The sequence below is a fragment of the Orcinus orca genome, chromosome 11, assembly GCF_937001465.1.
Source record: "Orcinus orca chromosome 11, mOrcOrc1.1, whole genome shotgun sequence".
Lineage (NCBI taxonomy): Eukaryota > Metazoa > Chordata > Mammalia > Artiodactyla > Delphinidae > Orcinus > Orcinus orca.
Window position 1 is genome coordinate 100,081,711 of NC_064569.1, and position 23,249 is coordinate 100,104,959.

Here is a 23,249-nt window from a genome sequence, read left to right on the forward strand (position 1 = left end):
AGGTAGGATGGGGGCAGGGAGGGCTGGCTTCTTCCCGGGAGCAGCCCGGCCCCTGGAACATACTGCGGGTCTTGGTTGTAGGCGAGCAGGGTCAGCCGCAGGCCGCTGTCTTCCTCCTGGTCGTCCCCTGGTGGAGAGCAGCCTCTGCTTATCTGCCACTCAGGCCCCTGCAGAGCCCCGCCTGGCCTCCGGAGCCTCCGCTGAGCCCTCCTCACTTCAGATGCCCCCGGGCTGGCCGAGCAGCTGAGGGTTGAACTAGGGCCGCCAGGAGAGTCTCAAACACCCGTCTCCCTGGTTTGGTCCTTCCCTGCTTCACAAGAGCCCAGCCCTTCCCGGTAGCATGGGGCTTCACCGGCTCATTAAGACTGTGTGCACGTGCGTGCTGGTGCCCCGAAACCCTGGTGCACCCCCTCTGTCTTAGCACTGGGAGCCCTGGGGGGGCCTTCGGAGAGGCCCCCTGAGCACTTGCTGGCCTGTCAGCCAGCCTGGTCAGGGCAGCCCAGACCCTGGTGTGGGTGCTGGCCTCCTGGCAGGCAGATGCCCGGTGTTCATGCCCCAGGTCCCTCGCTCTGCACCGTGGTCACCTGGCTGGCCAGCTCACGCCTGAGGAGCCCCAGGTGGATGTTTGGGGAAGCTGCCTTCATGGCACCCACTGTTGAGTCTTTGGTTTACACAGGTGTCCCACGGGAGGACGAGCCCCACCGTTCACTCATCCCGAGGGCCAGGCCAGGAGTGGCTGCGTGTGTGCAGAGAGCACCCAGCCATGCAAACCTCAAGGCCACCGAAGTGTCACAGGCACTCTCTAGGAGTCGAGGTAGGGGCACTGAGGAAGGGGGGTCAGCTCCAGGGTGGAGAGAGGTCAGAAAAGGCTTCAAAAGGGCAGTGATGCTCGAGCTGAGTCTTGAATGTGGGGAGGCAGGGACCAGCCAGTACCAGGCATGGGGAGTCTCTAATCCAGGTCAGACTCTCACACATATTTTGTGGCGGATTCTCAGTCTTAAAGTGCATCTGGAGAGAGGGAAGACTTCTGGGAAAGCTGTACGTCTTCGATTTCATCGCAGACTTGGGTGGTGTCAGGGCTGGCCTCCTGCCCACGGCGAGCTCAGGTCTGTCCACAGTGCAGCTCGCTGAGAACTGCACGCCTCACCAGCCCCGCCCTGTGTCCCCTCTGGAGCCTTGCATGGGTGTGGGGGGTGGGCCGAGGTCCATCCACCGGATCTGGCGTCGCACCCACTTCCTGTCTTCTCTGGGCATGGCCAGGGCTAGGGGCAGGGAGCCCTCATGTGGCTTGTGGAGCAGTCGGTGCCCCGCTCTGTGGAAACAGCCCCGTTTGGGGCGTTCGTCGAGATGCTCGTGAGCACGTCTGTGAAGGGAGCACGGTCTCACAGCTCGTCGCGTCCGTTCTGTGTAGCTCCAGGAGGACTCGTATTCTGGATGAGGTTCTGTCGGAAAAGTAGAACCTAGTGCCTCTCTAGGGATGGAAAGGTGGTGTGCGTGGTGCCAGATAAACGCTATTTCTTTACAACCTGCTGGGAGGCTTCATTCCATCCACTCTCCTGTTTATGCTGGGGTCCTGAGAGTGTGGTGGTGTCCCTGTCCCCAAGGCCAGGTGTGCCCGGTGTGACCTCCTCCCGGGCGTGTACTGCCCACTTTACAAACGGGCAGCAGCCTGTAGGGTCCGACCCGCCGTCACCGCCACCCCTCTTCTTCCTATACAACAAGCTAGCGACCCCGCGGCCTGGCCTGTGTTCAACTAGCCTTGGAGGAGTGATCTGGGGAGAACGTGTCTGCAGTTGGGCCCCTGCCCTGATGTCTGTCTGGATCTCAACCCTCAGGGTCGTTTAATGCTGGAGGAAGTCCTCTGCTTGGACACCAAGTGCCAAGTGGGTGCCCCGCAGCACAGCGCTGCCACTCCCTGCCAGGGTGAGCGTCAGACCCCCGTGAAGGGCGCAGTTCTCCGGGAAGCGCCAGCTGCACGCCCGTGGTCCCCAGGCCGCCCGCACTTGTGACCCATCAGTGATAAAGGCAGCGGTTCCTGGGGCCCCAGGGCCTGCTCGCCGGAGCAGCTCACAGAGCTCAGGAGAGCCGGCGGGGGAGAGAGTGCAGGGTGAGGCGGGAGGGGCCCGGGGACTCGGCGCTTCCTCTCGGCCCTGGGGTCAGCGCCTGTCGCCCTCCACGGTTCACGTGTTCACCCGCTGAACCCACGTGTCCAGAGTTTTTACTGGGGCTTCCTCACGTGGGCATAATGGAGCTCAGTGCCCAGCTCCTGTCGTGTCCTGAGACCCTGGGACCAGGGGCTGTCACCTGTGGCCCCGTCAGAACACGCGTGTCCCCTGTGGCTAGAGGGGCAGTGCGTCTGCTGGTCTCAGGTCCTGGCAGAGCCCCTGCCCAGAGCCTGGCCGCCTTCCCGCTGTTTGTCTAGGTCCCCATGTCCTGAGTCCTCTCCCTCTGCCCCTTTGCTCACTGCGCTGTGATGACTGAGAAGGGTCTGTGGGGAGCCTGACATGGGCCTGTGGCCCGAGGCTTTGGGAGCCGCGTCTGCTCTCGGGGGCTTCCTTGAGGCGGCCGAGAGCAGGCGCCCTGTTCAGCGGAGGCCTTGTTCGCCTGCTCAGAGCTTCCCTGGTAGATTTCCTTTTGGAAAGAGGCTTAGCTGCCCTTCCTCCCTCCTCTTGGTCTGGCACCTGTGTCACATGCCCACCGTATGGCAGCCGCTACCCCGGGACTTTCCCGAGAGGGTGCTGTGAGGGAGCTGGGGCTCTCCCCGTTCCAGGGAGGGCCTGGAGGTGCTGAGAGCCTGGAGAACCTTCTGGAAGCTGACCTGGGATCTGAGCCCAGTTCTCCTGATGCTGTAACCCGAGGTCTCTCTACTGTTCTCCAGTCTGACCCAGGCTCTGCTCTGCCTCAGGAAGAAGACAGGCCTTCTCACTGCGTGAGCGTGTTGTGTGCTTTGGGAGTGGAGTCACGGGTCCTGGGTCCTGAGCTGCTTCCTTCACTACCCCCGTCTGCCCGCCCGGTTCCCTCCCAGCTCGGGCCCTCTGTCGTCCTGGTGGCCTCTGGGGGTGGCCACGGCAGGTCTGTCTGCAGCAGGGAGCCCTGGACGCTTCTCCCCCGGGAGCTGCTGGGCCGGGCGTCCTGGGTGTCGTCCTCCGTCCGGCTCCTTCCTCCTGCCCCTTGGCACAGCCCTGCACCCTGGGTCCTCAGCCGGGGGTCCTGGGCGTGCGGCTCGGCCCTGCCCCTGTTTGGGGCTGATGCTTTTTTCTAGCTGTTTGTTGTTACCGTCCATCAGACCTGGCAGACGAGGAGGGTGGGTGAGCCCAGAACAAGGCCTCCTCAGCTGCAGAGAGGCCTGCATTCCCTGCCACTGGCTCTTGTTTTAGTTCTTTATCTTTTTAACTGATTGGAGGATTGAAATCTCCACCCCCCCACCCCAAACCAAAGCCTTTTCGGGCCTCGCCCGGCAGAAGTGGGTTGGGGGTGGCTTGGGGCGGTTTTCCTTGTCAGGTATCTACGTGTGAGCAGTTAGGTTCACTCTTGGGGCAAATAAACCTAAGCAGTGCCTGGCCCTGTGTGAACGGTGCCTATTCTTCGTGCCAAGTCAACGGGATATGTGTTTTTTTTCCTTTTTAGCATAAATCTTGGGACACAATCTGTTTGTGTAATTTATTTTGGTTTTTAATGAAGAAGACAAGGTGTTTCAGCAGAATTCCCAGCCTGCAGACGCGCTGTTTCAGGTGCTGGGAGAAGCGTCCAGCACGTGCTGGGCGATGGGCACTTCCTGTGCCTTTGTGGCGGTCTGCCTCAGAAGGCTTTGATGGAAAAACGTCTCCTCAGCCTGAAAGATGATAATAATTACATCTGCCTGATCACTCATTCCATGTCCCCTCTAATTTCCAGTGAAATGGAAATTTCAAATCCAGAATCACTGCTAACCGAGTTACCTTTATCAGTGACAGAGCATCTGCTCACACTTGCTTATAAGAATCTTTCTGGCACATACGTTTGCGCTCCAATGTATACAAATGGAAAGTCGTGGCTGGAGCTGAGGCGTCCATTTTTCAACGCGTTCAGGGCAGAGGCGGCCTCCCCAGAAGTTCACTGTGTGCGTTAGGAGGTGGGCGGGGGCCGTGGCCACATCACTCTTCATTGTGGCTTCCGGAGAAGCCAGGCCATTGGTGAGAAACGGCCACCTCCACGTGACCAAGGAGTGCCTCCCGCGGTCCTGGGATGGCTGCTCCTGTTGGCTGGGGGGGCCTGGTCGTGGGTCGGAGCCTGGCGGACGAGGCTCGCATCCCCACCAGGTGGGCCCGGGGCTGCCTGCTTCGCTGCTGTCGGGAGCTCGGGCCTGCGTCGGGCAGAAGAGAAGCCCAGGCCCTCAGGACACTCAGTCGGTAACTCTGGTGAAATAGCTCGGAGGCTCAAAGCTGCGTTTTCTTTCTATCTCTCCTGCACGTTGCTGAGCTCGTGGAGGGCAGGACGCCGGCCACGTCTCCTCTGTAGCTTCACTGTCACAGGCGGTGGGGTACATGGAGACGCCCGAGAGCTTCCCGGAAAGAGCTGATGAATGAGCAGCCTCTGCCCGTGTCCTCGTGGGGTTGACGCTGTGGCCCTTGCTCTGCAGAGGCCCCGGCTGTGCCCAGGGTGCTGGTACCCGGAGATACCGGGCGGGTCTGTGGGCCCATCTGGCATCGTGGGGTCATTTCAGGACACGGAGAGGGACAGTCCTGAGTCTGCCGCTGCCACGTGCACCCCCGGATGGGCCACCTCGCCTGCTTCTCGCGTGGGCACAGGTCCCGTGGGCGAGAGCTGGCCAGTGGGCCGTTGGTCCTCGCGCTCCGGCTGGGATGGGCTCCTCTGGCCGAGCCTGAGACGGGGTGGCGTCTGCCAAAGCCTCGTGGGGCGGGCCTCAGGTGGGACTGACGGAGGAGAAGAGGGGTTTATTTTTACTTGTTTGGTTAGGTTCCTTCAGTGACAGATGTTCCGGAAGTATGTGTTTAATTTTGCAAATCAGTTTGCTCGCCAGTTCACGTTAGAAAGGTGTCGTGTGCCTCCCGGGCACTTATTAGAGTTGCTTGTTTTCCCCGCTTGTAAACGGTGACCTTCTGCGTCAGCCGAGGAGGCCAGTGGCACTGCAGGCGCAGGGACGTGGCTGGGGGACTGCGGGCGGCTCATTCCACGCCACCGCCCTGCCCCCGCCTCCGAGCGCATCCGGCCGTCACTCCACTTGACCCGCGAATGTGCCAGGCACACGCCACACGCCGGGCCTGGCTCTGTGCCAATCCCTGGGTCCAGACAAGGTCCCGCCCCACGGGCACCGCGGTCCAGGGACACCCAGGGCTCCACAACCCATGAAAAGCCACCTGAATCCGCGAGGGTGAACTCGGAGTCGCCCCGCCTTCCCGATTATCAACACCCGGCGAGCGCCTGGTGTGGGGTGGCGTCGGCGCCCCGTGCGGGCCTGGGCAGGAGGCGCCTGGCCCTGCCGGCCTGCCGCCCGCTGCTCTGTCCTTGACCCATGTGTCCCGGAGAGTTTCAGTGGCTAGTGAGTGGCAGGTGCTGGAGCCCCTGATCGTCCAGGCCTGTCCTGGGAGCGGCCCCTGCCGGGTCCCCCTCCTTCGGGCGCTCTGTATTCAGGAGGCGGTTTTCTCTTCGGAGCTGTCGCCATCCTTCCGCCCGCTCTGCCCCCGCTGCCGACTGCACTCGTGGAAGCTCACTCCCCTGTTTCTGTGTAAAAGATCTTTGTTCAGTAAATTGATTCATTTTCTGAACTGCCGGTTTTCAGGTGTTGATGGTATTTGCGTTTCCCATTGGCCAGCGTGCTCGCGTCGGTGCCCCGGCCTCGGCTGCCACCCTTGGGGAACGGGCACGGGGGGCCACTCAGGGCCCCACGGAACTTTCCGGCTTTGTAGCTGCTGCTGTTTTCAGCTTAGAGGTAGATCTTAATTCTTTGAAAAGAGCAGGACGTCCCATCGCGTTGCTGGAAAGCTCCGCAGTATCTCGTCGTGGAGAAATGGGGGCGGATGACTGAGAAATGGGCGGTTTATTCACGTGTTCAGTTACCCGTTTTCTAACTTCATTCATTCCCTCATTCACTCATTCACCCGTCGTCTGGCTCCCGCTTACTGGGCACCTAGTGTGTCCCGGGGCTGCAGGTGCGGAGGGGTCTCAGGCACCACACCTGCTGTGGAGCAGCTCACATCCTGGGGCGGGCACGGCCCTAAGCAGCGAAGCCCGGGCAGTGTGACACAGGGTCCAGGGAGGAGGCTGTGGAACCAGGAGGAAGGAGACTGGCACGGGGGGAGGGACTGGGGCGGCGCCCGGGTGGGGCCTCGCCGGGCACACGGTGTCACCTGAGCAGGCACAGTGCTGGGGGGCCGGGGGCCGAGAAGGGCGGTTCTGGCCCAGCTGGTCCTTCTTTGTCTGCCAGCTGGTGTCTCTCAAACTGTGGGCCATGTACGGGGCCCTCACGACGTCTTGAGAGGAATTCCCTCGTGGTATTAGGCGGCCCCCTGAGCTTACAAGCTGGGGACACGGGGAGGACGCTTCCCCTTGCAGACCCCAGGGCTCTCCTCGGTGACAAGCCGTGTGGCTCGTTTCTGCCCGGCTGCCGCTGTGGAGGCTCTGTGCTGTGACTCTGCTCCCACTTCATCCTCCGCTGGAGCAGCAGGGGACCGTTTTGGGTCGTGAGGTGAAGTTAACAAGTAAGTGTATTTAACACAACATAAGCTGTTAGAAGCTGTAGAGCGGACCACAGAGCCAGCCCTGCCCTGCGTGGGGCGCTCCTCCCGGGACGCGGACCCTGCGTCAGAGGCTGGAGCCCCGTCTCCCTCTGTCTCTGGGGGCCCGGGTGCCGAGTCCTTGTGTAACTTGTCCCTGAGAGGGCTCCCAGCACAGGGGTGTGGCTGACATAAGAATTCCGGAGACACAGAAACTCAGATCCCGCCGGGAAGATTCTGATCCAGAAAGTCGAGATGCACCGAGAAAGCTGTGTTTTAACAGCCACTGAGATGAGGGTGACGTCTGGGAACCCCTGAGGTTGCTGTCGGCCCACACTGCAGCCTTCTGAGCTGGCCTCGCGCTTCCCTGATCCCCTGGCTGTCACTTGTTTGCCGCTTCTAGAACTTTTGTTGGGAGAACTGAAGGAGCCGTACACTTTTCTCAGGGTTGCCTCTCAGGGCAGGCGGGGAGCGGGGGGTAAGACCACAGGAGGAGACAGTGACTCCGGGCATGTGCAGACACGGGGCCGTGGGCCACACTCGTGGGTCCTGGTGGCCGGAAGTCAGGGTGGGCACGTCCCAGTCCCCAGTCTGGATAATTAGGCCATACTTGCCTGTTTTATAAGGCAGCACCCGTCCTCCCCTGGCCCTTCGAGTGGCTCTTCCCAGGGCAGAATGTTGGGAAAATGCAGCACAGTCACCATGACCCCCAGAGTCTCTGCTTCCGTGGAGGGGCACTTCCAGGGTCCCAGGACCTCGGAGCTCCAGTGAGCTCTGAAGCCTTTCCCGCGGGTTGTTGAGAGCCCAGCAGAGAGGCCTGGGCAGGGGACGCTGGGGGCTCGAGCCGTGGAGCGCCATGACGGGGAGAGACTCTGTGGCTGGTGGGAGATGGCGCCTCGGGCCTGGTTCTCCCCAGGGGCCCTGCTGTCTTCACAGAAGCCCCAAACCTAGGATCCAGGGATGGGCCCGCCTGCCCCCTCACTGGCCGGGCCCGAGAGCCCGTGGGGCCCAGGAGCCCATGGGACCCGGGCCGGCATGAGGGCGAAGCCATCCCCTCTCTCAGGACTGCAGCCCGTATCTGGTGGGCCAGACGGGTGAAGGTCAGCTGAGCCCCGCCGCGTGCCCCCGAGCGTCCGCTGGCCTCTCAAACCAGTGCCGCCGTCTGTAGGGCAGGACTGGGCCTGCCCGTGTTCCTGGGGTGGGGCTCGGGGCATACCAGACGGGGCGCACAGTCCGCCCACAGGAGCTGTCGTGGTCCTAGTTACCGTTACTGCCGTCACCACCCATATCCTTGAGGAAGAGAGTCTGAGGTCTTGGGGTGGAAGTTCCTTTTCCGTCCGTGCTCCTTGGGGGCGGTGCCTCGGCTGGTTGGAGGGGTTCCGAGGTGAGCCCGGGGCCTCAGGGAAGGGGCAGACCCCCGGGGGCTCTCCTGACAGCCGCGGGGCCTGTGTTTGTCCCTGCAGGGCAAGTCCACCGGCACCTGGACCAGCACGAGGTGAGGTACCTGCAGTTCGCCTTCCGCTGGATGAACAACCTGCTGATGCGCGAGGTGCCCCTGCGCTGCACCATCCGCCTGTGGGACACCTACCAGGTGAGCGCCCCTCGCGCCCCTCCCTCCCGCGGTGCCCGCGGCGCCTCACCTCCCGCCGCCTGCTGCTCTGCGTCCGTTTGCTGTGCTCAATTTCGCCTTCGAAGCATCCTCTCCACTGAAATGCCGTCTTTTTAGAGTCCACTTCTGGCGTTCTTGTCATTTGACTAGACGTAAGACAGGGAAAAGAACTTGATGTAGTTTTACCTGTAGCTGGATTTCATCCCGCTGTGCAGTTTGCACTTTGGCCGGGGCCCCGGGGCAGGTGTAACTCCAGCGAGACTCTGAGCTGCATGTGCCGGACACACTCACGCTCAGGACTCACACCTTGGCTGTGTTTTGAGTCACTCGTGATAAAGATTTTAAAAAGTCCCCGACAGATTCAGTGCGCTGTGAAGTTTCCTCCTCTCCACAGCGTTTTCTGGAACAAACCACCTTTGTTCCCTTGAGTGTCACGTTGCTTATTCTAACTCCTCTCCCGTTTCTTGGAGATGTTTGCCGAGGCTGAGGCCGTGCCGGGGGTTCCACGCTGGCCTTTCCTCATCCCTCGCGGTGAGCAGGCACCTTGTGTGTACTTGGAGTGGCGTCTCCTCAGAGTCTGGCTTTCATTCTTAACTCGGGGAGGCAAGGTTTTCCTGCACTGGGCGCCAGCCCTTTGTGGGCCTTGGATGGGGCAGCTGCCTTTGGAGGCTGGGAGAGGGAGCCCCAGGCCACGGGCTTCTTCGCGGGGCAGCAGGAGCCCCAGACGCAGGGTTGGGCTCCCGTGCATGGACGTCCACGAAGATGGCGGTGGGGTCCCGAGGCCCCGAGCAGGCTGGAAGGGCCTCGCCCCCCGGCCTTCTCATCAATGGAGCCCTTGGTCTATATGGCGCGATCGTCCCGTGGGATGGGGACCTTGAGCTGCTGCCCTGTTGGCCCCCGTGCCCGCCAGCCTTGAGTTCTGAGCACACTTCTCCCAGGTCATCGAGAAGGGTAGCCCAGAGCTTTGTTCCTCACGCCGGCCCGTGTGCCCGGTGCAGGGTCTGTGGCTGTTTCTGTGGCTCTGAAGCCCTGTGTTGTGACTTTGCTTTTCCTTTGTGCAGCTGTGTGTTCTAATGGTGTTGGCTACAGAAATTACGACCGGTCAGTAGCCGCGTCCGAATCCCCCACTTTGGTTTTGCTTTCGTAGGTACTTGACAGCTACAGAATTTCTAGCCACTCACATTTCCTGGGATGTAAAGCCGTTTTGGGGGGGCTGTTTGGTTAAAGTGGCCATTGGCCTGGTGCAATCGATCAGGTCTCAGTTACGTTGCAGGAAGCAAAACTTCGTATCCCGTAAATTTTGAACGCTCTGCACTGGTGATGGGTTACACTGAGGTCCTGACCCCCCTCATTAAACACAGAGTCCCCTGTAATACTGTCCCCATTATGAATAAATTAGGTATTAAGTCAGTCGCATTTTGAGGAGCAGAAAATGGGTCTGCGCGTCTGTGGTCCTGCACCACTTCACTAAAACTCCTAATAGATATTAAAACTTTAAGCACAATTGTGGCATCTTTATCGAGTTAATTTTCTTGAAATTAAATTTTGTTGTGAATTGACTCATTTGGACCATGGACTGATCGTTGAACTGACAGTACCCTCGTCGTAAACCTTTTCATATCTTAAAAATTGGGGGTATTTCTATTTCACAGGCCCAAGTAACCATGAAATTGTATTGCATCTTTTGGCAATGAAAGTACATAGTAATCGTAGGACGGCAATCGGGTGATTACTCTCCCTTAAACCAGGGTGTTTATTAGCTGGGCCATTACAGGTTTCAGTAACTCTTTAATCCCTTACAAGCAAGGTAGCTTAAAATCCTCTTGGGGCACGTGTCAACAAAAGGCTACCCATAATGTGCCCCAGGCCGTGGACTAGCCGATGGCACAAAAACGCGTGAGGGGCATTAGTTACAAGGAGGAAGAAAGGCAATTAAAAAGCGCAGATCATCCAGAAGCAGCCGAAGAGCAGGGAGGTGAGCCCTGCCCCCTGGGGGCGTGATGTGCCCCATGCGAGAAGTGCGCGGGGTGCGGGCGCCGTGCAGGCTGCTGTGGTCCAGCTCCCAGAGGGAGCCGATGCAAAGGGTGCGTCCCACCCGCCATAGCTGGAGCCGACACCTCAAATGAGAGAGAAAACTCTGGGCCCCTGTGCTGTGCTGTGGGTCCACGGCCGCAGGGCTGAGGCCGTCGGGGCAGCCGGGATGCGCTCCGTCCTGCCCGTGTCCTCCCGGCCCTCGCTTCCCCTCTCGTGGGCTCCCCTCCACGCCCCCGCTCCATGCGGAGGAGGCGTGGGCTCCCTCCCTAGCGAGCGAGGGCCCCGCGGGGCTGACGGGAGGGCACGCGGGTGTTTCCAGGCCACACCTGCCGCCTCCTGCTGCTACCTGGACAGTGAAGTCGAGCCCGGCCCTCTGGGTCCGGCCCCGAGGGCCTGGGGGGCCAGTCCCAGGCTGCGGAGGGCTGGGGCAGCAGGCCGGAAAGCCGCTCGGCTGCGCGTTTCGGGGGCTTGGGCTCCAGGGCACCCTGCCTGCTGGCGGGCACCGAGCGGCGCTTCAGCTCTCGCCCCTCTGTGCTCAGAGCTGCTCTGCGCCTCGAGGCCTGCGTTCCAGCTTCAGCGGGCCTCCCTCGGGGTCTTTGGTTTCACGCACCTTCTCTGGAATTGCTTTCCTGTGGAAAAACAGCCACAGATGCGGCTTCTATTTTATCGTAACGTGGGTGGGCCCCGGACGGTGGCCGTGGCTCGTGGCTCGTGGGCCTCTGCGTCCCTGCGAAGCCCAGGGCTGCACCTCGGGCGTCTCCCGGCAGCGGCTGGAGTCCTGGGGAGTGCGTGCGTCCCTGTCAGCGCCCTGGGCGCAGAGGTGGGTCCTAGGGCTGCGCTCTCTCCCCGTGTCCCTGGCTGCACTTTATGTCTGGAGGCCTGGTGGGCACAGGCGACTGACTACAGGGACCGCAACCCCCGACTCCCGGGCCAGCTCCTCCCCCGGCAGTTCCTGGGACAAAAGCCGCCCTTCTGTCTGAGCTGCTTGACCTCCTCCCAGACCATGGGAGTAGGTGTGCCTGTGCGCTGTTGAGGAGGGTCCCTGGTCCCCCAGTTGCTCGCTCTCTGGGATATGTGCTGGGGCTGCTGTCCCACCACGCGGGCAAGGACCGCGTGAGCTTCTCCCGGTGTCGGCGGTGCGGCAAACCCCCCTCCCCCACTGTGAGTGGGACTGTCCTCCCCCCCCCCCCCCCCCACCAGGGGACCTGCCCGGGAGGAGACAGCCAGAGGGGTCGGCACCTGCTGATCTCCTGAAAGATGGGAGATCGAAGTGCGTTTCCTGGTTTGTATTTCTTTTCTCCTAAATGGCATTAGAATGTCGGCCAGCTCAAGGTTGCTTTAGCTGTTCGGGGTCTTTTGTGGCTCCATACAGACTTTAGGTTTGTTTTTCTGTATCTGTGAAAAATGCCGTTGGAGTTTTGGTAGGGAATGCCTTGCGTCGTTTTGGGTAATATGGACATTTTCACAGTACTGATTCTTTCAGTCCACAAATGAGGAGTGTCTTTCCATTTATTTATGTCTTCTCCAATTTCATTCATCAGTGTTTTTTTTAGTTTTCAGTGAACAGATTTTTCACTTTCTTGGTTAAATTTATTCCAAAGCATTTTGTTTTTGATGCAGTTGTGAATGGGGTGGTTTTCTTAATTTCTCTCTCCAACAGTTCATTGTTCGTGTATAGAAATGCAACCAAGTTCTGTATGTTGATGTTTTTTTATCCTGCGACTTTACGGAACTTGTCTAAAGGCAATGAAATTATCTCACAGAGGTATCTGCACCCTCATGTTCATGGCAGCCGAGATATGGAACGACCCAAGTGTCCATCGATGGATGAAAAGATAAAGAAATTGTGTGTGTATACACATATGTGTGTCTATATATACGTGCGCACACACACATACACACACACACAATGGAACGTTACTCGGCCTTTAAAAGGAAGGCCCTCGTGGGCGTGGCCAACGTGGCTTAGGGAAGGTCAGGGGAAGAGGCCGGGCAGCCGGAGGAGGGCATCCCTGGGCAGGAGAGGACGCACCAGAGTGCGAGCCAGGGAGAGAGGCCCCAGGGCAGCAGAAGGCTCTAGGATGACGGGACCACCCAGAGGGGAGCCTCTAGGCACATGTGGGTTTTCCACACTCGAAAAATATGACCAGTGTGACCGAGGAACTGCATTTCTAGTTTGCATTTTGGTTCACTGAGATTTATGTTGAACAGGCCCACCCCGGGTAGCTGCATGCAGCACTGCTCTGTCAGGGACGGGTGGGGTCAGCGGGTCAGGGCCGTGGGCGTCGGGCAGCAGCGGGCAGGTCAGGACCCGTGGGCGTCGGGGAGCAGCGGGCAGGTCAGGACCCGTGGGCGTCGGGGAGCAGCGGGCGGTCAGGACCCGTGGGCATCGGGCAGCAGCGGGTAGGTCAGGACCCGTGGGCGTTGGGGAGCAGCGGGCGGTCAGGACCCGTGGGCATCGGGCAGTAGCAGGCAGGTCAGGACCCGTGGGCATCGGGCAGCAGCGGGCAGGTCAGGACCCATGGGCATCGGGCAGCAGCGGGCAGGTCAGGACCCGTGGGCATCGGGCAGCAGCCAGTAGTTGCAGGACCCGTGGGCATCGGGCAGCAGCGGGCAGGTCAGGACCCGTGGGCATCGGGCAGCAGCGGGCAGGTCAGGACCCGTGGGCATCGGGCAGTAGCCGTCAGGTCAGGACCCGTGGGCATCGGGCAGCAGCCGTCAGGTCAGGACCCGTGGGCATCGGGCAGCAGCCGTCAGGTGCAGGTCCGGCAGGGCAGTGACTCGAGCCAGCCCTGGGGAGAATGTGAGGAAATGGACTTGGCTGGAGCCCCTTGTCCTCTGAGAGGTGCGCCTGTGCAGGGAGGGGGCTGCGGTGGGAAACCCCGGGCATTTCCAAGCTGACGGGCTTGTCGGTAGAACCGAAGAGGTGGGTGCACCGGGCGGTGGACAGCTCTGCCCCTGTCCCTCCTTCCCCGGCGCCCCGAGGCTGATTCAGAAGGGTGTGCTCCGCTGGGACCTGTCTTGGAGTGAAAAAGAACGTCAGCAGCTTTCTGGAACGGAAATGTGAGAGCCAGGTTCTCAGAACGGTGCTATCTGTTCTCTACGTTCTAGTAACTTCCTTCCTTCCCATTCCGGCTCTCACTGAGGTCTTCCCATCACTGGCTGATACCCATCACTGGCCCCGGGCCAGGGGAGGGGGCATCACAGCCTCGTGTCCGCGCAGAGGTGATGATGTGTGTGACTTCAGGAATGGCAGTGGCCCCCGCCCCATCCCGAGGACTGCGGCTTGGGTAGGTGAGGGCGTACGGAGGCTGACGTTTCCCACAACCTAGTGATTGTGTTAGAAGAAAAGGAAAAACTTCCTTTTGCCAGGTGAGTGTTGCAAGGTGGCTTCACTGGCTTAAAGCGTTTATTAAATTCCTTCTTAGTGGCGTCTAAAGGCCGCTGGAGTTCTAATTAAGAATGTATACGTACTGCTCGTGTCCCCGAGTGCGTCTGTAGGGGCCGGCTGTTGACACAGGAGAGGAAACGTGGACACACACACACTTGGGGGCCTGGCTGGCGAGCTGCTCCCTTTCTCACCGCCCCTCCCTCCTGGTGCAGGGCCGTCTCACTCGAGCCTCAGAGCAGCCTGGGGTGGTGCTCCCGGCCCTTGGCCCTGGCTCTTGGCACACACGCCGTCAGAGGGAAGTGGCAGGAGGGCATTTTCTACCAATAAAGCTCCGAATCGCTCTTCTGTGGCCAAATGGAACGTAAGGATTTGTTTGGATGTTCCACGTAAGCCCCGTGGATACTGTGACCTCTGGGACTCTGGCAGAACGGACTCCCCATCCTAGCCCAGCGCTGTCCTCATAGCCTTGGGCAGGTCCAGCGTCCTGAAGCTCAGCTCCTAGGGTTGCTGTTGGGACTAAGGAGGAGTTTCTAATGCAAGGATCGGCAGACAGGTCCTGTAAAGGGCGAGGCAGGCAGCATTTGGGGCCGGGGGGCCACGTGGGCTGCACAGCTGCGCTGCTGTTCGGGCTCAGGGGCAGACGCGGCCACGCCAGCCAGACTCGTGGGGAACTGGGTGCTTCCCGCGCGGAGCTTAGGAAGTACCATGCGCGCAGTGGGTGCTGGGTAAGAGCCCTTTTCTTCCCACACCGCTGTCCCCGGTATTTTGTAAACTGTAAAATTCTGGGTTCTATTGCCGGGCTGTCACTGTTATCAACCAGTTTTTATAGAAATTGGAACTGGGGTCTCGGAGCTCAAGTGACTTGGCCTCTACGTCATTCCAGCGGCGTGTGGCCCAAGCAGGGTCCCACCACCTGGGCCCTGGCCGAGCACTCTGCCATGTGTGGGGACAGTGGGGCTGCGGTCTGAGGAGCTGGCACCCTACAGCTCCCTGTGTGTGAGGGCAGGGGACCGAGCTGCAGCCTTCCGCTCTCATGCGGTGGTAGGGCTGTGTGTTGAGCTCCTCCAGGGTCCTGGGGGCCTAGCTGGGCCCTTTCTGAGATGCGGCCCCGTGTCTCACAGCTCCCGGCCGCACCAGTCAGGGGCAGGGGGCAGGGCAGGGCCTCCGGGCCCGTTGAAGGCCAGCTGCCCGCTGCCCCCTCACGTGCCAGGGCCCCCGCTGCCTGCCGCAGAGACCTGCGCGCCCCGAGGCCCTGAGCTGGCTCTGGTCCTGAGATGCCCCGTCTGCTGCGGCAGGCGTGGCCGTTTGCGCCATTTTAGGTGAAGTCTCCCCATTGGTACAGCCTCCCTATCCTTGGAGGCGGCGAGCACGCTGTCGCCAGAGGGGAGGCCAACCCTGCACTTCAACAGACTTCCCGGCCTCCCGGGAAGGAGCCCGGCGGTGTGGGACCCCTGTGGCCGGCCGGGCCCCGGAGTCACAGTCAGTGCTCGTTTGTTGGGTGCCTGCTGTGGGCCTGGCCCTGTCCTCGGCGCTGGGGACCCAGCCACGGAAGAGGTGGGTCCTGATCTCACAGAGCCCGCCTCCCGGTCAGGGAGCCCAAGCAAACCCTGGGGAGAAGGTGGGCCTGGCTTTGTGTGTGGGGGGCGCAGGGCTGTGTAGCCAGGGGCAGCGGGGGGGAGGGAGGTGGTCCGCAGGAGGTGGCCCTGCAGGGGCGCTGCTGTGTGATGGGAGTTTTGGGAGGGGCTCTCAGGGAAGAGCATTTCAGGCTAACGGCGTCCTGAGAGCCCGGCCGGGATGGGGTGGGGGCCGTGTGGAGAGGCCCGCAGGCTGCAGGCGAGAGGCACGAGCAGAGCTGGATCTGCAATAATCAGGCACTGCGTGTGACTGTGCCCGATGCCCGGGCATCTCCAGGCTGGGACATCTGGTGAAGGGTACAGTACGGGTGTTTCCAGACTTTATGTACACCCTGAAGTTTGAAGGTGGAGTCAGAGGGACGGGCTGAAGAGTGGGAGACGCGGCTAGGTCGGGGGATGATTCTGGAAGGGCCTGCAGTGATGCCCACTGCCAGGTGTCCGTGTCCTGCCCTCCTGCGGGCACCGCCCCCTAGTGTGGGCTGCAGGTGGTGACTCACTTCCTACAAGGGGATCCAGCAAGCGTGTGGGGATGTCACCTCTGAGACTGTGACCCCGCCTCTCTGCTCCCACCCTGGCTTGCTCCGAGGGGAGCTGCTGCCATGTTGTCAGCTGCCCAGAGGGGAGGACCCGAGGCTGCCATCAGCCACGAGCCTGGGGACACGAGATGACCACGGCCCCAAGCTGGCCCTGGGCTGAGCCTGTGAGAGGCCCTGAGCCAGAAGACCCAGCCGAAGCAGGTCTGAGCCACGCCGACAGCAAGACGAGGGACGCCTGTCCTGCCCCGGTTCGTGGGGTTTGTCGAGCAGCAGGAGATAATTCATGCATTCGTGTCTCGGTGGCAGGAGATGGTTCAGGCGCGTCTACTGTGTTGGGCAAGATGGGGTGGGATAGACTGGAGAGGGTGTGGGAGGGAGGAGTCCTGTCGGGCTTCCTGTGCTGGAGACGCCTGTTGGCCCTCGAGGGGAGGGGCCCTGGCCAGCCGGCGGAGGCCTGGCACTTGCTCCGGAGACTTGCAGGCAGGTGGCAGGAGGTGGCAGCTGTCGGCGGAGAGGCGGGCTGTGGAGGCCTGCGGCAGATGAAGCCCTCAGCTGGGGCCTTGGAGTTTTCAAACCTGTCCTTGATGTCCACACAGAGTGAGCACGGTGTTGGGGCCCACTAATGCTTTCAGATGAAAAAAAATTTTTTTTGCAAAGGTTGGGAGGCGGGGGTGTGTGCCTTCCCAGAAATAACTTTGAATTTGGAGTTCAGCCTGTCAGTCCATGGAATTGTATTTCAGTTCTCATCAGAAATGCAAGTTAGTTCTACTAGTAACACTTTTCTAAGCCCAAAGGGGGCGTATCTTCTGATGTCCTACGGGCATCTGTCTTTCCTTCTATCCGCTCTTCTTTCCCTCCCTCTCTCCACCCAGCTGCCTGCCCACCAAGTACAATGTGAACCCGGGTGCACAAAAAACAGGGCGGGGTGGGGCTCCGGGACTCCACTGAGACATGCGAGGCAGCATCCCTGCCCCCTAGGGGTCCGCAGCCTGGGGCGGAGGTGGACACGTGATGTAGTTATAGCCCGGGCAGGAAGCGCTGTGATGGAAGTGATGAAGTAGGCGCCGGGGACTTGGGGGGCACCGCACTCTGCCCAGGGGTGCTGAGGAGGCTCCCCGAGGGGACCTTGAGGGTCGGAGGGTGCACGGGGAGTTCTTGCGGAGGCCGGGGCACAGAGCCGGCTCGGAGCGAAGCAGGGGTAGCGTGCACGGGAGGGAGAGCGTGTTCCAAGGCTGGAAGAGGCAGGCGCGCACGGCTTGCACTGCAGGGTCTGTGCTGGGTGTGGTTGTTCCCGGGGTGTTTGGGGGCCGGGACAGGACAGGGGCCGTGAGGGGCGGCAGGCCTACGGTCTCATCCGCGGAGGTGGGCCAGCTCTGTTCCCAGATGGTGACTTGGTTTCCTGTCCGTAAAGGAGAACAGAGCCTGCTCCCGTGGCCACGCCTCTAGCTCCACCTGTGATGCTTACCTGGAGCTGTGGCCACACCGCCAGTCCCACCTGCAGCACGAGCTGCTACTGTGGCTGCACCTCTAATCCCACCCGTGAAGAGTCCCCATTGCTGCTGTGAGGGCCGCCTCGGGGCTCTGGTGAAGGCGCCGGGCACTCAGCTCTCTGTCATGGTTCTCGCCAGCCCCGCATCCTCCCGCTGGGCAGTGGCGGATGGAGCCCTGGGGCCCAGGGGAGGAGCTGGCGGGGCGGCCGGGCATCCTGCCGAGGTGTTCGTGTGGGCGCGGCGGAGGGGCCAGGCGTGCAGGAGGGCCCGGAGCTGCAGGCTCTGCCCCGTTGCTTGTCCAGCCTCGTCTTTGGGTCATTGCTACCTTAGCGACTGGGGCTGCGTTCAGACGATGTGCAGGCCTTCCCGAGGCTCCATCCTCTGTTCCGTGGTCCTGCATTTGCAGGGGTCGTTGGGACCTGCTCTTCGACTCCCGTGGAAGGTGGCCCTGGGCCTTCACACTCCGTGGTGCCCTCAGGAGTGTGGGTTGCGGTGCCTGGTGGTGGAGAGCGCGCTCAGTGCAGAGCCCATGGGGTGCCGAGCAGCGTGCCAGCCGCGCGGCCCTCCTGAACCTTCAGGGCTCTGCAGCGCGATTCTCAGTGACTCAGGCGGCGGTGAGCCTGACGGATTGGGTTAATCTAATTAGACCGAGAAGCAGGTCGCCTTACAACATACTTTTTCATAAGCCCATTAAGGTTTGAGGTCGTGAGCATTTCACGTGGGCCCCCCTCCAGGAAGCAGGCGTAGATCACTGTCAGCCGGCGAAGGCAATAGAAAGGAGCATGTTCAGTGAGACTGTGCTGCCTGCTGAGTGTGCGGGGAGGAGCTGGAAGAGGGCTGTACCCCCTGCTCCAGAGCGGCATTAAACCAGCGGCCTGGGGATTTAGGGGTGGTATTGAAGAAGCATGGAGAACGTCCTTAGTGACGCTAAGACTTTCTTTCTTCGTATCTCCATCAGGATGGGTTTATCAGAACTTATTCAGGGCTTGGGGACTGTGGAGATGTCTTCCCTCTGCAGGCCTGGCTCAGGCTGAGTGAGACCTGTGCCACTCAGTCCTTGCTAGGGGTCCGCGCGTCTTGTCACTTCCCTGTAGGTGCACCACCGACCTCCGGTCCTGGCAGGCTGTGGACTCTGGGACAGGCCCCCAGTCCCTTAGCAACCGGTTAGGTGCACCCAGGGGATGACCAGGAACAGCCGGTGAGGGACCGAACCACAGAGAACAGCTGAGGAGGGAGAGACCCCTGGGGACACACGTGCAGCCCACATCTAAGGGCCGGGCCTGGCGTTGGCATCCGACCTGGTCTTCGGGCTCTGGGTGTGGAACTGGGGTGCATGGGCAGAAATGACAGGGGTTCGTATCCAGAACGTGTTCCTGCTGGCTCTGCGTCTCCCTGACACGGTGGCCCCGTCTCCCGGGTTCCGGCTCCCGCGGAGTCACGGTGCTGGCCAACGCTGCCGCGGGCAATCCCCGCGTCCCCCCCGCCCCCCAAAGCGGGGCTGCTGGAGCCCTGGCTGGGTGTCCAGGGTCTCGTGTGCATGCGTTTCAGGTGAGGAGGCTGGAGGCCTCGCGCAGGGTTACACTGAGGGTAATAGCTCTGTAGCATTTGTGTTCAGCTTTAAAATGACGCGTTTATGAATGTTTTATCCGCACTGTGACCTGAAGTAGCTTGTCTGACATCCTTTGGCCTCTGGACAGAAGGCTCAAGGGGGCTGTTGGAGGAGACCCAGAGGAGACAGGATGTGTCCCTATGCGGTGGCCCCGGGCGCACGGAGAGGGCAAGGAGGCGTCCGGCCTCCAGCCCAGCCCCACCGGCTGCAGAGCCTGGGCGTTCTGCCGGGGCTGGGAAGGGAGTGATGATCCCTGAGGTGTGTCTCTGTGGCCACTGAGCTGGTCACCTGCACTGGGCGTGGCCATCCAGTCCCTCAGCACCTTGGGCGGCGGGAGCGCAGAGGAGGGGCAGCCCCAGGCAGGGAGGGGAGGCCAGGCCAGCATGTTCACAGGGCGCCGGGATGTGCCCTCAGGAGGCTGCTCTGGGAGCTGGCAGCTGTGTGGGACGTGGAGCTGGTGGCGTTTAGAGGGTCTCTGCGTGTGCACGTGCCCTGGGCGGCTGGCTCTGGGAGACGCAGGGGAGAGCGCCCTCCCGTCCGCGGCCATCAGGCTGTGGCACGGGGCTGGGGTCCCTCAGCCGTGCTCAGGCTCAGGCTTCTTTTTGCCACAGAATCTACTGACGCCCTTTGTTCACCTGCCCTCGGGAGGCCCTCTGTTCAAAAGCCTGGGCTTTGCCCCCGTCTGGCGACCGAAGGGGCTGTGCAGGCCTCGTGCGCTTGCCTCTTCCCCGGGCCACTCGGGCTGGGCTTCCCCGTAGGTGTGGGTTGAGGGCAAAAGGAAGGACTCATTCACCTGTGCCTTAAATGAAAGGCTAGATTGCTGTCAGCCCAAGGGGCGAGAGCAGGAATGCGAGACCAGCAGAGGAGGGGCCCAGCTGAGGCCGCCGCCCGGGGAGGAGCTGGCTCCCTGCGTGTGGGCGAGACAGGAAGCCCAGGGGAGGGCCTGCGACTCACATGGCGTGCGTGGACCTTCCGTGGTGACACTTCCGGGGGTCTGCCAGGCCCAGGCAGTGCTGCCCTGGGAAGGACAGAGTTCATCGTTGTTGGGCGAGGAGGGGTGGCATCGGCTCTTTGCTGGCCCGCTTTCGCAGCCCAGATGTGGCCCGGCCCCTCTGGGCTCTCTGGGTGGGCCTGCTGGGAGGCGGGGCCTGATGTGTTCCCCAGCATGTGCACTTGCTCCGCCTCGACCCCTGCCCCTGGTTACCCAGGCCTCCTTACCAGGCGGAGGGCAGAGGGCAAAGGGCAGGGTAGACGTGGGATCTCAGGTGCTTGTGATGGCGGCTGGCAGGCCTGAGTGGGGGTGGGACAGGCAGAGTCACAGTAGGCACTGGGACACCTACCCCCGCCGGGCCTTGCTCGTGTGCTGACCCCGTGCCCTTGCAGGACCCCCAGGTGCACGGGGACACTGAATGAGAGTCGCCGTCCTTGCCTGGCTCCTCCCCCTGTGAATGCCCTGCGTGGGGCGGGGCGGGGTCGTCTGGTTCGCTGACCCTGGCGCCCCGGCAGGGCACCCGCTGCTCTTTACTCAGGAGCAGTGTTGGGGGTGAGGACGCCTCGTGGGTGTGCCGGGGGACACGTGCTGAGAGCTCCTGGCAGACGTCCTGGCCGTCCCCGCAGGGGCGCTTCTCCTGACCACTGTGCCCTGGGTTTACAGACTCTTCTTTACGGGTCTAGCATTGCCCGGTAATTGCCCTGATTTTTACGTCCTCTGGAAGAAACTCAAAAAGTAAAAGTTAGCCTGCGAGTTGCTTTCTGGAGCTTGGCCTGGTGCATCCCGAGTGTGGGGAGTATTCTCGAGGTTTCCAGGCCAGTTTTCCGTGACCTTTTGTTAACGATCACGAGGAGACGGCCGTGGTGCCCTGGGGTGGCCACTCAGTGCGGCTGGTGGGCTTTGGCTTCTTCCTGGGCCCTGGGAGACCAGGCTTTGTGACATGAGCACGGTGTCCTGGGCCAGCCATTGGCTTCCTCTCGCTGTGTGAGCGTCGAGCTTTCCAAATGCCAACCTAGCTCCTCCGCAGACCTCTTTGTACTTAACCGTGAGTGCAGAGAAGCCTGCCGAGCAAGGTACAAGCCTGCCCTGGGGTCACTGAACATCAAGGCCCCCTTGGCTGGCGCCAGTTGCACTGCTGTAGATAAACCTTAGACCACGATTAAATTCCCAGTGGGCCTCCTTCACTGCTCATTTTCTAAAATTTTATATTCTTTTATTTCACCCTGAGAGTATGTTGCAGAAACTTTTTAGAGAAAAGAAAACCCGCCCCCTGACGTAGCTAGCCACTGTGGAAGCATGCTAACGTTTCTTCTGCATCCTTTCTTGGCAGTTTTTAGACGTAGTAATCACGTATTATATACAGTTTTGCTTTCTGTGTTTGTTATACTGCCCCATCATGCCGCTTTTTGTTTTTCTTTTCCCCCGTATTAGTTCCTAGTCCTACAGCCATCGCTTTAAAGGGTTGCATGATATCCTGATAATATCCTGCCCTGTGGATATGTTATCGTCTGCCTAAAGGTGGTGGGTCAGTCTCGCAGTGTAATTATGACTGTGATGTGACCTCTTTGTGTTTAGAGCTTTTTCTGTGTTAATAGTCCCTTAGGACAGATTCGCAGGAGCGGCCTTACGGGGTGAATGGGCGTGACGGTGTCCAAGGCGCTCGATGCGAATCGCTCTGCAGGGGCCTCGCGTGGATGTCGTGACCAGCGATACGTGAGAGTGACGATTTCTCCACCCTTGTCATCATCAGGCTTTTTAACTAATGTTATTTTTCTTAACTTGACTAAGCAATAGATGGTAATCCCTCGATTCTGGTTTTATTTCTGTGGTTACTGTTAAACTTCTAAAGTTTCGGATATGTTGATCTTTAGTAGCTGCCGTGCTGTGTTTTAAGATAACCTTTTTCTTGGTCCGTGGTTTCTCGGCGGGACATTTTTAAGCTGTAGGGAATCAGTTGAGTGTACCCATCGCTGCCACCGGCGTTTGTCTGGGCCGGGACCCGCAGGACAGGCTGTCGGGAGGGTCAGAGCAGAGGGCATGTGAGCCCACCGCGGACGTGCAGCCGTTCCCCAAGGGGCGGCTGTTTACTCCATTTTTTGGAAGAGAAAACCGAGGTTCAGAGAGGCCGTGATTCGTTCTCTGCGGATCTCTCCCGCTGTCTGTGGCCACTCCGGCTGCCCTCCCTGTGTGCCCAGCTCCTGTTGCCTTGTTTATACCTCGCAGATCTGCTCCCAGGTGCGGCCTCAGGGACTCTTTGCTGGTATGGCCGAGACCTCGCGGGGCAGAGGCACTGGCCCCACTCGTTGCGATTCCGGCTGCGCTGCTTCCCCCCTTCACAGGCCCTCAGAATCCAGGCGTTCCTGTCCCCCTCGTCCGTGGGATAACGACAAAGGCGCCTTGCCTCCTATTGAAGTCCAGTAGCGGGGCAGGCAACAGGCGCCTCCCGATTGCTGACACCGCACCGTGATGCCCGCGCTGCGGTGCCGTGGGGAGACGGGCAGGGGTGCTGGCTTCCTGGTCCTTTAAGTCACGCTTCTGCCTGTCATGACCATGTGAACAGGGGGGCAGGCGGTGTGTGTGGCACAGGCCTGGGGAGTGTGCGCGGGGCTGGGAGCCCTCGGGGCCGGCACCGCCTCTCTTTGGGGACCAGGCTTCTCGGCCGAGCATGTCCTCAGAGCCTCCCTTCTCTGGACACTGGCCGCCTGTCCCCTTGTCCCCATGCCCCCGGTGGCTGTCCCTGCGCCCCTGTCCTTTCTGCTCCCAGGGCCGCATGTCAGAATTGCAGATTTCCTAAAAGGTTTTTTTTTTTACCCCTTGCTGCCCAGCACGTCAGAATCAGAGGCCTCCTCTTCCATCGTGAAGTAGTTCGAGTGACACGCAGGTGCTGTTTCTACCTGAGCCCTGGCAGCACCCCACATGGTGTCCGGTCCACAGGTGCCTGCCCTGCGGAGCCAGCATGCGTTTCTGGCTTTAATACTTTACAGTAACAGGAGGCATCTTATTATTATTTTGAAGAGGACCGTCTACGACTCGCCAAAGTGTGGGTCCTGCATCGAGTGTGGCTCTTCTGTGTCCTGTGACCGCTCAGCTGCCGGGAAGTGTCTGCTCCTGGCGCAGAGGCCTGGGGTGGGGGCACCGTGAGCCGCCCGGCCTCCAGGGACACCCTCATCCCTAGGTGGGACTCTGGGGCTTGGGGCGCTGGAAGCAGACGCTCATCTGGGCGGGACTGGGGCAGTTCGTGC

At 60.9% G+C, this 23,249-nt stretch overlaps 2 protein-coding genes across 3 annotated transcripts in view; both read left to right on the forward strand.

Moving 5' to 3' along the window:
- TBC1D22A (TBC1 domain family member 22A) overlaps nucleotides 1-23,249 on the forward strand; it is a 315,342-nt gene that overhangs the window by 222,626 nt on the left and 69,467 nt on the right. For both annotated transcript variants that reach the window (XM_004279596.4, XM_049694610.1), the window contains one exon: nucleotides 8,177-8,304. In XM_004279596.4, the coding sequence (XP_004279644.1) occupies nucleotides 8,177-8,304 (128 nt within the window). The remainder of the gene's footprint in view (nucleotides 1-8,176; nucleotides 8,305-23,249) is intronic.
- Nucleotides 8,312-21,816, forward strand: LOC125960490 (uncharacterized). The gene is made up of 2 exons (XM_049694611.1): nucleotides 8,312-12,797; nucleotides 13,044-21,816. The coding sequence occupies exon 1, from the start codon at nucleotides 10,445-10,447 to the stop codon at nucleotides 11,387-11,389; it is 945 nt and encodes a 314-aa protein (XP_049550568.1). The 5' UTR covers nucleotides 8,312-10,444; the 3' UTR covers nucleotides 11,390-12,797; nucleotides 13,044-21,816.

What these genes read in the sequence shown, in the direction of transcription:
- LOC125960490 (XM_049694611.1), top strand. Translation starts at nt 10,445, where the DNA reads ATGAGAGAGAAAACTCTGGGCCCCTGTGCTGTGCTGTGGGTCCACGGC.